A 12,734-nucleotide genomic window follows, 5' to 3' on the forward strand; every position below is an offset into this window, starting at 1 on the left:
TCCCTGTGATGAATCCTGTGTGCCAGTCTGAAAATGCTGCTGTGATAGAAATTATAGAATATCTATGAGAGCTCCAGATCCACCACCTTATAAAGGGACAGTGCTGATGTTAAACTAACTTGTAACTCTTAATGTAACAGCTCTCATTCTGGTCTTTCTGTAGTTGTCTAGCATTATCTGTAGTGAGAAATATGAAATTTTAAAAAACACAACAGCCACCCATAGATATCTGTCTGAAAGATCACCCAAAATGGCTATGCGTCCTATTTCTGATCTCACACAACTGTGAATCAGGAGTTTCTCCAGTGAAGTCTGTGGTGACAAAGTAGTGTGAGGTCAGAATTCTAACCATGATGATTAAAGTGTAAGTTTAATCATGATCTTCAGCTGATACTCGTTCTTGAACTATTCACTAAGCACCAAGTCCATAGAACACAAAGGATGTGGTCTAGAGCTAACAAGGAAAGTCTCATTTTAGGCTAATTTCCAGTATCTGGGTACGGAGGAAACAGTATTAAGAAAGCAGTGATTGTATCATTAGTTACTCACTAATACTTGTCTTTGGATTAAAAAAAATTTACATTTTATTTTATGTAAATTCTATATATGATTATCAGATGTCTATTAAATATTTATTTTGGCAGGCTTGTGCCATCCTAAAATGGTAATGGAAATGTGTGGAAAGCAGGTACTGTGCTTATACATTCGCTACTTGTCTAATATTCTTCAGCCAATTTAAATGTTTTCATCCACTGTAAGGTCAAAGTTCTTAGAGCGATAAGTCATCCATCTGTTAAATTGATTTAAAAAAAAAATCAAAACCACTTTTGACTCAAAATGGAGAAAAAAAATGTCAGAAACTAATTAAACATAAGTATTATTAATAATCTAATTACAGTTATTAATAATATTCTAATAATACCAAATACTTACAATGAACCAGATAGATCATTTCTGCATTTTGAAAAAGATTTGCAGCTCGTGTGTACAGGGAAACAGACATAGGTAGTACCCATAACCTTTGTGTTGCTAAATTGAAGATCAAGTTAAAGAGGATGAAGAATGTTAAAAAGAAGTGGCACAGTTGAAAGATCCAAACACAAAAAGTGCTTTTCAGCTTGAACTGAAGAACCAATTAAGTGTTCTAATGGAATCAGCTACAGAAAACCAAGACAGTGATACTCTGCGGGAAAACATTAGAATGTGTCATCCAGAAAGCACAAAGACAGTCCTAATAATAACAAAATCTAAAGAGAAGAATGCTGCTTGGGCAGAAATGAAAAAGAGAAGTAGTAAAAAGAAAAAACACATGAATGCTAAGATGTGTGAAGAGAAGCAAGTGGCCAGAAGAATAGAGAGCTCTACAGAAAGAGATAAAAAGGAGGAGTGCTAGAAGGGAGGAAAAGGCACATGGACAGAAAATGTCAAGAGGCTGAAGGTGCTAGCCAAAGAGGTGACCTTACAACCTTGTATAAAACAGTTAAAAAGCCAACAGGAAACTTCAGCAGCACTGGAGGTCTTATGCAAATGGAAATACTCTTAGTGCAGAAGAAGAGCAAAGGAAAAGACTAGCAGAACATTTTTAGGTTGTTTTAAATAGACCAAGAACAAGCAAAACTCCTGAAATACACGATGAACACTTTGCATTAGAGCTTGACATCAGTAAACAAACTGAAAAATGAGAGAGCAGCTGGAGAGGATGACATAGCTGGAGAAATGGTTAAAGCAAGTGACGAAACAGCCCTCCAGACTTTCCTTGTGTTTTTAGATAGAATATGGAATGAAGAAAAGACCGTAACCCAAAGGAAGAGAGGCCATAGTAAAATCCCTAAAGAAGGGTGACCTTACCTATTCCAGTAATTGGAGAGGAATCACATTGCTTTTAGTGTAACATCATCCTAGAACATATAAAGAAACAAATAGGTCTCCAATTTAGAGAGGAGCAAGCAGGTTTGAGACCACTGAGATCACATGAAAACCATATTGTTGTTCCCAAATATATTATATAGAATAAAGTGTGGAGTGGAATGCACTCTTGTGATAAATTTTACAGATCTTTCAGAAGGCTTTTGACAGTATACACAGAGTCTTTGGAAAATTATGGCATGTCATGGAATACCAACAAAAATAATTTAGAATTATCATGGATTTCTACAATAATGCAGAATGTGCAGTCAGAGGTGGTGACGAAATCAGTCAGTGGTTTGTAGTGACAACGGCAGTAAGGCAAGGGTATATTATGTCCCCATTGTTTTGCATTGGTCATTGACTGTGTAATTGCAGAAGACAGCCGAGGAATTGTATGGACAAGTGTATTGGATGATCTTATTTTTGTTGATGACATTTGTCCTGCTTAGTACTACACATCACTTAATGTAAGAAAAAAACCCAGCTTTTGGCAAACAAAACAATTTTGTTTATTAACAAGGGGAAGCCAAATATATGACTATCAATGTGCCAAAAGCAACCATCAGAGTATGGAGAAGCACAAGAATTCAGTCATTTTATCTGCGTAGGGAGTGAGATGTGCAACAATGGTGACACCATGCTATGTGTCAAGCAATGAATAGCAAAAGCAGCATACAACTTTCATAAACTTGGATTATGGAAAGGTAGCATGATTGGCACTGGTACAAAAATACGATTCTATAAACCAGCTTCATATCTGTCCTCCTTTATGGATCCGAATCATGTAAATCTACAACAGAAATTCACGATAAGATCACTCATTCCAAAGTAAATACCTGTGGAATATTTTCAGAGTCCATTAAAAAGAGTTTCTTGAACATCAGAAATTCTGAGTAGAGCAAACCTACCTAAAGCATCAAACCTGATAAGAAGACAACAATGGTTACATTGAGGATACCGTTAAAGATGCCATCAATTTCCATGTCAGGTGAGAACATGGACACCACCTGGGAAGAGAAAACAGGGCAACATAGAGAAACATTGTGCAGAACAAAGAAAGAAGCCAAATCCATCAACATGACACTCAGCCCTCGTCCAGACTAACCCGCGGCATCGGCGGGTTAAAATCGATTGCTCGGGGATCGATATATCGCGTCTAGTCTGGACGCGGTGTATCGATCCCCGAGCGCGCTTACATCGATTCCGGAACTCCATCAATCCGAACGGAGTTCCGGAATCGACACGGAGAGCCGCGGACATCGATGCAGCGCCGTCCAGACTGGTGAGTACCTCGATTTTAGAAATTCGACTTCAGCTACGTTATTCACGTAGCTGAAGTTGCGTATCTAAAATCGATTTTAATTTCTAGTCTGGACGTGGCCTCAGAAGCCTGAACAGACCAGCAGAAGGCCAATATAAATGGTAGAAACTGGTGAACGCCCTATATACCTGAGAATGCAGGTGGATAAAGAAGAATACCTAATATGAACATAGCACTTTCTGTCTCCAAAGAACTGTAAATCATTAGCTAATTAATCCTGCTGTTAATATTATTTGGATTTATGTCTCCTGAACTCCAAGCTACTGTACTACTTTCAAACTTGGAGATATGCGGCTGTCTGGCTCACATTGCTTGTGCCATAGTTAAACCCGGAGTGAATTTTCACTGCAGAAGATGATGATGCAGAAGAAGGATTTAGAACAGACCTTTCTGCTTATATTTGACATTATCGTTTTAAACACAGAAGAGACAAATCAGTAGGTTTGCCTGTTCGTTGGATATACCGTATATTGTTAATTACTAAAGTAGATAAGGCTGGAGATGGAGTTAAGAGATTTAAAATCTCTGGAGGTCTCAGAGGTGAATGCATTTCTGTGACCTGCAGCTAGGGCAGTTAGGCCCCAATCCTGCCCCTTACTCAGTCAGCAGAATTAGATGTCTCCCCTTGTACACAGCTCACCTGCCAAGCACTAATGAGTTGAATATTTCAGGTTAATAGAGCCATGTTTTCAAAAGGGTAGCTTCCCTTTTTGTGGGCAAAGTTTTCACCTACAGAATTCATGCCTGTAATTGCAACAAGTATCAGGGGGTGGCTGTGTTAATCTGTATCCACAAAAACAATAAGGAGGTGGGGGCATCTTAAAGACTAACAGATAATGTGTCATTATATAATGCCTGCATCTGTAATTTTCACTTCATGCATCTGAAGAAGTGAAGTTTTTTACCCATGAAAGCTTATGCCCAAATAAATCTGCTAGCTTTAAGGTGCCACCAGACTCCTTGTTGTTTTTGTGTAATTGCAACAGTGGCACAAGTCTTTGGGAGCAGAGCATGAGTGTGAATCAGGCAGCTAACGTTGCAGGAACTCTGACTTACACTTGTAAGAAGTGAGGCTTCTTAAAGGTTTACCCCAAAGTTTCCTTCTGTATACATCCTTGCTACACAAGCCACTCAGGGGGCTATTTGATTATCTGACACCTCAGTATTATTTTCCAATAGCCCTTCTTGGTGAGTGGGCTGCCAAAACTTCTTTGCTTTCTGCTTCCTTGGTCGTCTTTTCTCATTCCTGTCTAAACACTTCAATGCATGCTCAGGGCCGGTGCAAGGAAGTTTCGCGCCCTAGGCGAAATTTCCACCTTGCGTGCCCCTCCGAGCCCTGCGGCAGCTTCCTCCCCCCCGCGGAGCTCCCCCCTCCAGGGAGCCGTGTGGCACCTCCCCACCCCAGCTCACCTCTGCTCTGCCTCCTCCCTGAGCACGCCGCCCCCACTCTAATTCTCCTCCCAGGCGTGGTGCTGTAAGCCTCGAAGGCGGTAGAAGTGGAGCAGCGACCGCACGCTCGGGGAGGAACGCTGTAAAAAAAAAAATTGGGGGCACCGCTTTTTGGTGCCCCCAAATCTTGGTGCCCTAGGCAAGCACTTAGTTCGCCTTAATGGTAGCACTGGCCCTGGGCATGCTTCCCCTTGCCCTTAAAATAGTCTCCCAAACGGTGTGCTGCAAGCCCCCTTCTACTCCTGCAAGTCACTTCTTATCACTCAGTGATGGAGCTGATTCACATATCCCTAATCCAAACCCCACTGAAGAAAGACTCCCATTGACGTCAGTGCACTTTCAATCAGAATTATAGCCTGGAACTTGCTTGGGCCTATTGTAAAGTGAGGATCAAAACAACCCCAGCTGTAAGGGCCAGCTATGAAGTTCAGACCTAGATTTACAATACTTGAACATTTGGAATTGTTCTTATCCAGGACCAAATTTCAGGCTTATCTCTCTCCTAGCCCCAACTGTTTGGTACAGAGACAACCTCCGCCGACCGCACTGATATTTTCATGGCACTGTCTCTGTGTGTAACTTTGGACTGTGAGCCCTTCAGGATGGGGATTTTTGTTTTGGTCCTTATATATTACTTGTCATAAAGTGACAGTGTAGCCTGCTGGCGAGTGTGCATTATAGGTCCCCGTCTGTGCCCAGTCCACAAAGCACCTGAGGCTATTACGGCATCAATTAGGAATCCTTCACTATTTAGCTCAAACTATAGCAGCTCATGCTTTAACTTTGGAGGTTCCCAGTTCAATCCCTGGTGTGTCAGCCAAGATGGAGACTATCATAGTATTACTACGAACCTTTACTAATTAGACTGTTGCCAATCGTTTTAATTTGTCTCTGAGCACAGCACTTGGCAGTTCCATCTTTCGGAGTAGAAAGATGAAAATCAACAAAAAGATTAAAAAACATTGTAAGCTCTTCTCTCCCCATAGTATTAAAAATACTTCTTATTTCTGTAGCCATGAGTGGCAGCTACAGAACTTGCAGCAAGGCAGCAGGTGGAAATGGACACTCTGAGTCTTCCAGTATAATCTGTGCCTATCTAATTCTAGACAAAACAATTCTCCAATTTGAGAAACTGGTAGTAACTTGGAGTATGCAGAAGGAGCAAGTCAGGCCTCTGGCATCTGCTTAAACATGTAACCTGTTGTGGGGGAGGCTTGGTGCCAGTGAATCAGTTGATCCCCTTAACTAACGACTGTGGATGATCGCTCCCCAATGGGTGCCAGCAGCCTCTGGCACCAAGTCAAACACCTGTCTGCAATATGTGCACAGCTGTATGGTAGAGCTTCTGAGGGAGGCATGAGCAGGTAACAGATTTTTCAGGTCGAGCCCATGTGCCTCGACACTGAATTGAACAATTCTAAATCTCCTCATCAGGTATGTGTCTGTAAATGTCAAAACTCACACTTGCCAACCTTGTTCTGGAAGGTGCATATATATTTTTGCCATTACTGACCTGAACTGATCCATGCCTTTTCTTTCCTGTCAGAGAGTAGAATGTTTGTAACCTTCATCTTTATTTCAAATTGCAGGTAGTGATTAATTATTCAATTGTGAAAGGACTGAAGTACAATCAAGCAACACCTACCTTTCATCAGTGGCGTGATGCACGGCAAGTCTATGGCTTGAACTTCGCAAGCAAGGAAGAGGCTACCACGTTCTCCAATGCAATGTTGTTTGCGCTGAATATCATGAATTCACAGGATGGAGGTATGAGCAATCACTTTGCTCTGCTCTTTTATTAATTGCTTTGCTAGCCCGTGGTGCTTACTGTCTGTATTTACATACCTCAGTCATGTGATGCAGGTACACCCGGTATCGGTGCCATGCCAAAACAAATAAGCAGAAAGGTGTAATTTAGTTTCCTTGTATAGGGTCTTTAATTGTACCAACAGTTGCTGTGGCAGGCACTGTACGTATTTGTATGCTTTGCTTTTTCTTCTTTCTTTCCATTTTTCACTCAGTCTAGTCCACGTCAAGAGATTAGTGGCCAAATTTTGCCATTCTTACGCTGCATAGTAGCTGACTGGGCAGGTAGCTCCATTTATTTATGAGATACTACTGGTGGAGTAATGTACAACTCAATGTGAGTAAGAGTGGCAGAATCTGAATCTAAACAAACAAGCTAGAGCAAAGCTGTGACATCTCATAAAACTTTACATGTAGAACTTGGAGTTTGTATTTCTTCGGGTGTCTTATTTTTCAGTTACCTACATTGGCCTACTTGCCTTGCATAGAGGGTACATATATGTACAGTGTGTGGCTTTTTGTTATAGGACACAGTAAGGGCCAAAGATTTAAGCCTTGGCTTTGGCGTATGCTGTTACAAGTAGTGTATTGACTGCAGTTCAGGCTTATAGTGGAAAGAAATTGCTTCATGAGTTGAAAAGGTGACTGGTGGTGTCTTGCCAAAGACACAGACTAGGGGCAGTATTGCCCAGTGGAAGTCACTTTTATAACCCAAGAGGTTTTAAGTTTCTTCTGTAAGCTTAAAGCCTTTGATCTATAGTATCTGGGTCAAATTCTGCGCTCAGTTATGTGTCTGTTACCTCACTGAAGCACGTGGGTTAACTGAGTGTAGAATGTAACTCTAAATGCTTTGTTATACCATTTATTTTATTTTCCTGCCAAATAATGCTTCAGGCCTCCATTTTCCCTCTGGAAGTGCTTCAGCTCCAGTTACCCACCACTGAGGCATCTGTGTTAGATTACAGTTTCATGTTACCATCTCACCTCATTGGCAATAGTGGCAGCCATGTTAAATAAATGAAGTAATAACTCAAACATTTGAATAATTTCTGACTAACACAAAACACACTAAAATGCCATTTAAGCTCAGAGCAATGTCACACTCATCTCCTAATGACCCCTGGAGCATCTGGAAGTATGTCTTTTTACTTTATATGCCATGTGGCTGATATTTCTCCCCACAGTTTTTATCTTTCAGATAGATTGATAAATTTAAAACAATCAACAGAGCAAGAAAATTTGCCCCAAATGCCACACATACTATGTCTCAGAAGGATCGAGGCATACATTACTGCCTTTTTTAGCCCAGGGGGTAGTGGGGGGGCTCTGCTTCCATAGGAGACTCCGGGAGGAATTCTGGCAATTCAGCACTTGTTTCCTCTCACCCAAGCCCACCTTTGCAGGACCCAGCACAATTTGATTCTGAATGTCTCCAATACCGGGTCTTATGTTGTGCACATGTGAGGCCCTTCAGTTCAAAGAAAGGCAAAGCCTGAAACATTATTTTAGGTCACGTGATAAGATCTCCACCAATTAGATTGTTTTGGCAACTGAAAACTGTAATGATGAAGTTGTTGGATTTAGCTGACTTTCCATGATGAACCTGGTTTCCCTCCAAAACTACTTCAGTTTTTCATCTGAAGTGTCTTATGCTTGTTGTCTAGCCAAAGAGCAGTGTTTTTGCGAAGTATGACGTTGTTCAAAGAAGGTGCCTTGGAGATAGGGTACTTTCAAAAATGAGAGGTTTTTGCTTTTGACTACTTAACTTTAAAATATCTTAAAATAGTTCAGACTAAAAACTCCAAGATTGTGTTCTAAGCTACCTGTCCTCACTGAGGACTAGTGTGTCTAATAGCAATGCATATTTTAGGAAGGAAATTGTTAATGTATTCATTATCAAGCTTTGAAACCTTGAAAACTCTGTCAGACCCAATTCTTAGCTGGCCTTCACAAATTCTACTTGTGGACACACAGAATTATGAGCATTTGTATTAATAGGCACAAACCCTGCATACACACATCTAAAAACTCTATCACCTGCATGTTGCACAAATGTTAGATTTTGCATATGGGAAAGCCATTAGGAGAAATAGATTTTTCAGTACAAAATCCTAACAGTTATGCGAACATAGGCTTTAATGTTGTTCCAGTGCACATGCAGGGGTTTCTGACTGTAAGATGCAGGAGTGCAGTGTGTGCACACACAATTTTCACACATACAGGTGGAGGCCAGGTACTGAAATTCAGGCCCAAAATCTTTACTGCAAAGTAGAGGTTCTCTTTGGAAATTGTAATCTAAACCTAACACATGGGGGAAAATGTAGGCACAGTGCATCGGCACCTCCTGCTGCTTGTACTAGACATGGATGTGCTATTTTTAATGTGTGCTTGCTTCTTATATCAGCTCCGTGACACTGTTGTTTTGGTGCCTGCAAGGCCCAGTGTGGTTTGTTCGAGGTTTTGGCTTCATCTACTATTACCCTCTTAGCTCAAACACCCGCTTGTATAGATTACAATTAATCATGAAGACTTGTAAAGAAAACCAGAATATATCATGCTGCTAGCAGATGCAGTTTATTTTAACTGGAGTAAAACTGTAGAAAAAGGCAGAGCTGAGCATCTGCCCTCAAAGCAATGATGTGTTCTCTGAGTGACACATTAATCTTAAATGGAGAGTTTAAGCAATTATGGCAGTCAGAGTTTTTCAGCAATAAAAGTAAACTTCTTATGTGGTGCTGACTTTTGAATAAATGAGGAGAAATATCAAATACATAAACAGACCTGAACTACAAGAGAAAAATATAATTGAATCCTCCAGTCTCTTTCCCTGTGCATGCCGTGAAGCTGCTATCTTCAGAGAAGCACCAGGACTGTGCAGTAAAATTCCACAGGGCTTGCCTTGTTGTGCAGAGTGAATGTCATTGTATGACAATAAGTTTCTGTTTTTTTTAAAAAGACACCTCTCTCCCATAGATCAAATAGGTTATTAATGCTCCAGGCTGTCCAGGTGTTTCTTCAGAAAGTACACAATGTGGGGTGACTTTTCAGACTGGCATATAAGGAAATACTAAACCAAAACCCCAGAAAGCAACTGTTGGGTTCAAAATCTAGACCTAAACTTGCACCTGGCTCTTCGTTCTGTAACAGTTGGTAACAGCCCTCTGGATGGGTTATGTGCACCTGGTACTTCTTGATTTAAACATATGAGCGACTCCCACTGTATTTAAAGGACAAAGCCCTGTAGCAAACTCATAAGCCTCTTATGTGGACCAGCCTCTAGAAGAGGACAAAGATCAACACTGTGCTAAGGAGGGTTACAGGTTGAGATAAGCTCATAGATCCTCAAAATCTGGGAAAGTTGAGACAAAAATCCTAATCTGAATTTTGTGCCTGGCGCTTAGTTCTGTAATGGGTGAAATCAAATGCTTAGATACAAACTCCAAGGTTTATGTCATATTAGGTGTGGATGTAATTCACAGTATTATAATGGGAGCTGTGTGCTTAATCCTTCCTTTCAACTCCTTCAAAATGTACAGCTGAGTGTGCTCAGTGGGTTACAGATAACTGTTCATGGCAGTGGCTGTGTATGGTAGGGAGCATGCTACAAGCATTCTATCCAACACCTGTTCCTAACAAACAGCATCCAGCCTTCAGAATTGTTGATTGTGGTCAATCTGAATCATGATTGTTTACCTGTCAATGCTTTTATACGCCTCGTTATTTTGATTTCCTTATGTCTCTCTTTATTCTATTCTCCTTCAGCTTTGTGCTAGAAAATAAAAAGCTAGTCCTAAGCATCCGGCAACGTTAGAACAACTGATACCATTGACTTGTGCATAACTACTCCCATGCTTAATGTTGTTAGTGGCACCGTTTATTAAGGCCATTAAGATGACAAATGGGTCCCCATTAAATGAATGCTGTTCAGGAGCGTCCACTTCATAGAGAGAAGTCAAACTTGTTTCCTGGCACGAGTTACATCGTGCAATTACTGCCCCTGGCTGCTCCTTCTCATTCAGAGCACAGGTGTTCAGTCGGCAGAGGGGAGCACCCCTTCTTATCCAACTCCAGACATCCTATGAGGAGTATTTCACATCATCCCTGACCTGGTTCTTGAATACATATCATGCCATCTGGCGCTTACAAATAGACAAATCTCTGACCCGTAGAGATTTACAAATCTCTGACAATTAGAGATTACAGCCTGCATTATATCAGGCACGCAACAAAACCCAGCAGCAGAAGACAGTGGATAGGGCAGGGAGGTGATGGGGGGAAGATATTAGCAAGCAAATTAATCTCTGGCACAACTGGATAGATTTCAATGGAACTACAGCCAAAGATGAATTTAGCTTGAGAAGTGTAGTTATTTCCACAATGTGAGGCTAAGCCTTTAGGCTCAGCTGTGCATAGGGGACAGCACATGGCTGCTCTGCCTGAGGAGAGGAATCAGAGAGTCACATTTCCTTCCCTACTCCTTTCTTGCTCTGGAGAAAAGTAAGTTGCTGGTGGTGGGGGCAGGCACAGTCATGGCTTCATACGTACCCCCTCCACACACACACACACACACACACACACACACACACACTCCATCTGTTTGCTTGCAGGTGGATTCTCAGGAATGCAGTCTTTTCTCTCCTCCCCATCCCACAGCACCCCAAAGCCGCAGTCAGAGTAGATTTTGTGGGAGCCACATGGGGAAATTGAGGGTGTGGCTTTACTGCCGTGTGACTGTGGTTTCCCATCTTTATAATTTGGGACGCCAAGGGGCTTTCTGGTTTTAATAATTCAGTATCATTTGGAGAAAAATGGAGACTCTGGTTTATTTTTGGTGCTGCCTGATAATTTATATAAAGAATAGGAGTACTTGTGGCACCTTAGAGACTAACAAATATATTTGAGCATAAGCTTTTGTGGGCTACAGCCCACTTCATCGGATGCATGTAGTGAAAAAATACAGTAGGAAGATATACACACACACACACACAAAAGAAACAATAGGTGTTAGCATACACACTATAGGGAGAGTGATCAGTTAAGGTGAGCTATTATCAGCGTTTTGGTCCATTTCCAGCAATTGACAAGGAGATGTAAGGAACTGTAGGGGCGGGACGGGGTGGGGGTGGGGGATAGTTTTACTTTGTGTAATAACCCTACAGTTCCTTACATCTCTTTGTCAATTGCTGGAAATGAGCCATTTTCATTACCACTACAAACGGTTCTTTTTCTCTCCTGCTGATAATAGCTCACCTTAACTGATCACTCTCCTTATAGTGTGTATGGTAAAACCCACTGTTACATGTTCTCTGTGTGTATATATATATTTTTCTACTGTATTTTCCACTGTATGCATTCGATGAAATGAGCTGTAGCCCACGAAAGCTTCTGCTCAAATAAATTTGTTAGTCTCTAAGGTGCCACAATTACTCCTGTTCTTTTTGCAGATACAGACTAACACGGCTGCTACTCTGAAACCTGATGATTTAGTATTTTTTGTATGTTACGGGATTGCGGTTTTCTTTTTGATGCAAGTATCCGGAGCTTTCTGATAGGTGCCCCATCCCTGTTGTTTTACAAAGGTGGAGAATCAACAAAATATTTCTATTTCTGAATTTAAATTCTATCTGAGCTATGTTGCTGGAGGGCCTCGTGGGTGGAATGTGTGCTAGAGAGAATTGGTCAATGGAAACACAAGATCAGGCTGTCCTGAGCGTTAGGGGGCTGCCGGCAGAAAGGCACAAGAGTGGGAGAATGGGTCAAAGGGAGTGACTAGGGAATGACTTTCACAGTAGAAAGCAGGTTTCAGAGTAGCAGTTGTGTTAGTCTGTATCCGCAAAAAGAACAGGAGTACTTGTGGCACCTTAGAGATTAACAAATTTATTTCAGCATAAGCCTTCATGGGCTACAGATCACTTCTTCGAATGCATAGAATGGAACACACAGACAGAAGATATTTATACATACAGAGAACATGAAAAGGTGGAAGTACCCATAACAACTGGAAGAGGTATGCCTTACACATGCACACACATAGATAAATATATATCTCTGTATACAGTACAAAGTGTGTAGTGTTCAGCTGACTACCTTCTGGCACAGATCAGCACGTAGCACAGAGATGGCTGCAACTCAGGTTACCAATATACTTTGCATGGATGACATGTTTTGGCAATGAGTAGGGATGTTCCTTGCTCCTGTTTTTCGATTAGAAGCTCTGCTGGCAGCTCTTTTTCACTATTCCGTGTAGGTC

General features: G+C 41.3%; 1 protein-coding gene across 4 annotated transcripts in view; it reads left to right on the forward strand.

Moving 5' to 3' along the window:
* EVL (Enah/Vasp-like) overlaps positions 1-12,734 on the forward strand; it is a 235,983-nt gene that overhangs the window by 133,892 nt on the left and 89,357 nt on the right. For all 4 annotated transcript variants that reach the window (XM_050954205.1, XM_050954203.1, XM_050954206.1 and 1 more), the window contains exon 3: positions 6,268-6,445. In XM_050954205.1, coding sequence (XP_050810162.1) covers positions 6,268-6,445 — 178 coding nt within the window. The remainder of the gene's footprint in view (positions 1-6,267; positions 6,446-12,734) is intronic.

Source organism: Gopherus flavomarginatus, chromosome 5 (genome assembly GCF_025201925.1).
Source record: "Gopherus flavomarginatus isolate rGopFla2 chromosome 5, rGopFla2.mat.asm, whole genome shotgun sequence".
NCBI classification, from domain to species: Eukaryota; Metazoa; Chordata; order Testudines; family Testudinidae; genus Gopherus; species Gopherus flavomarginatus.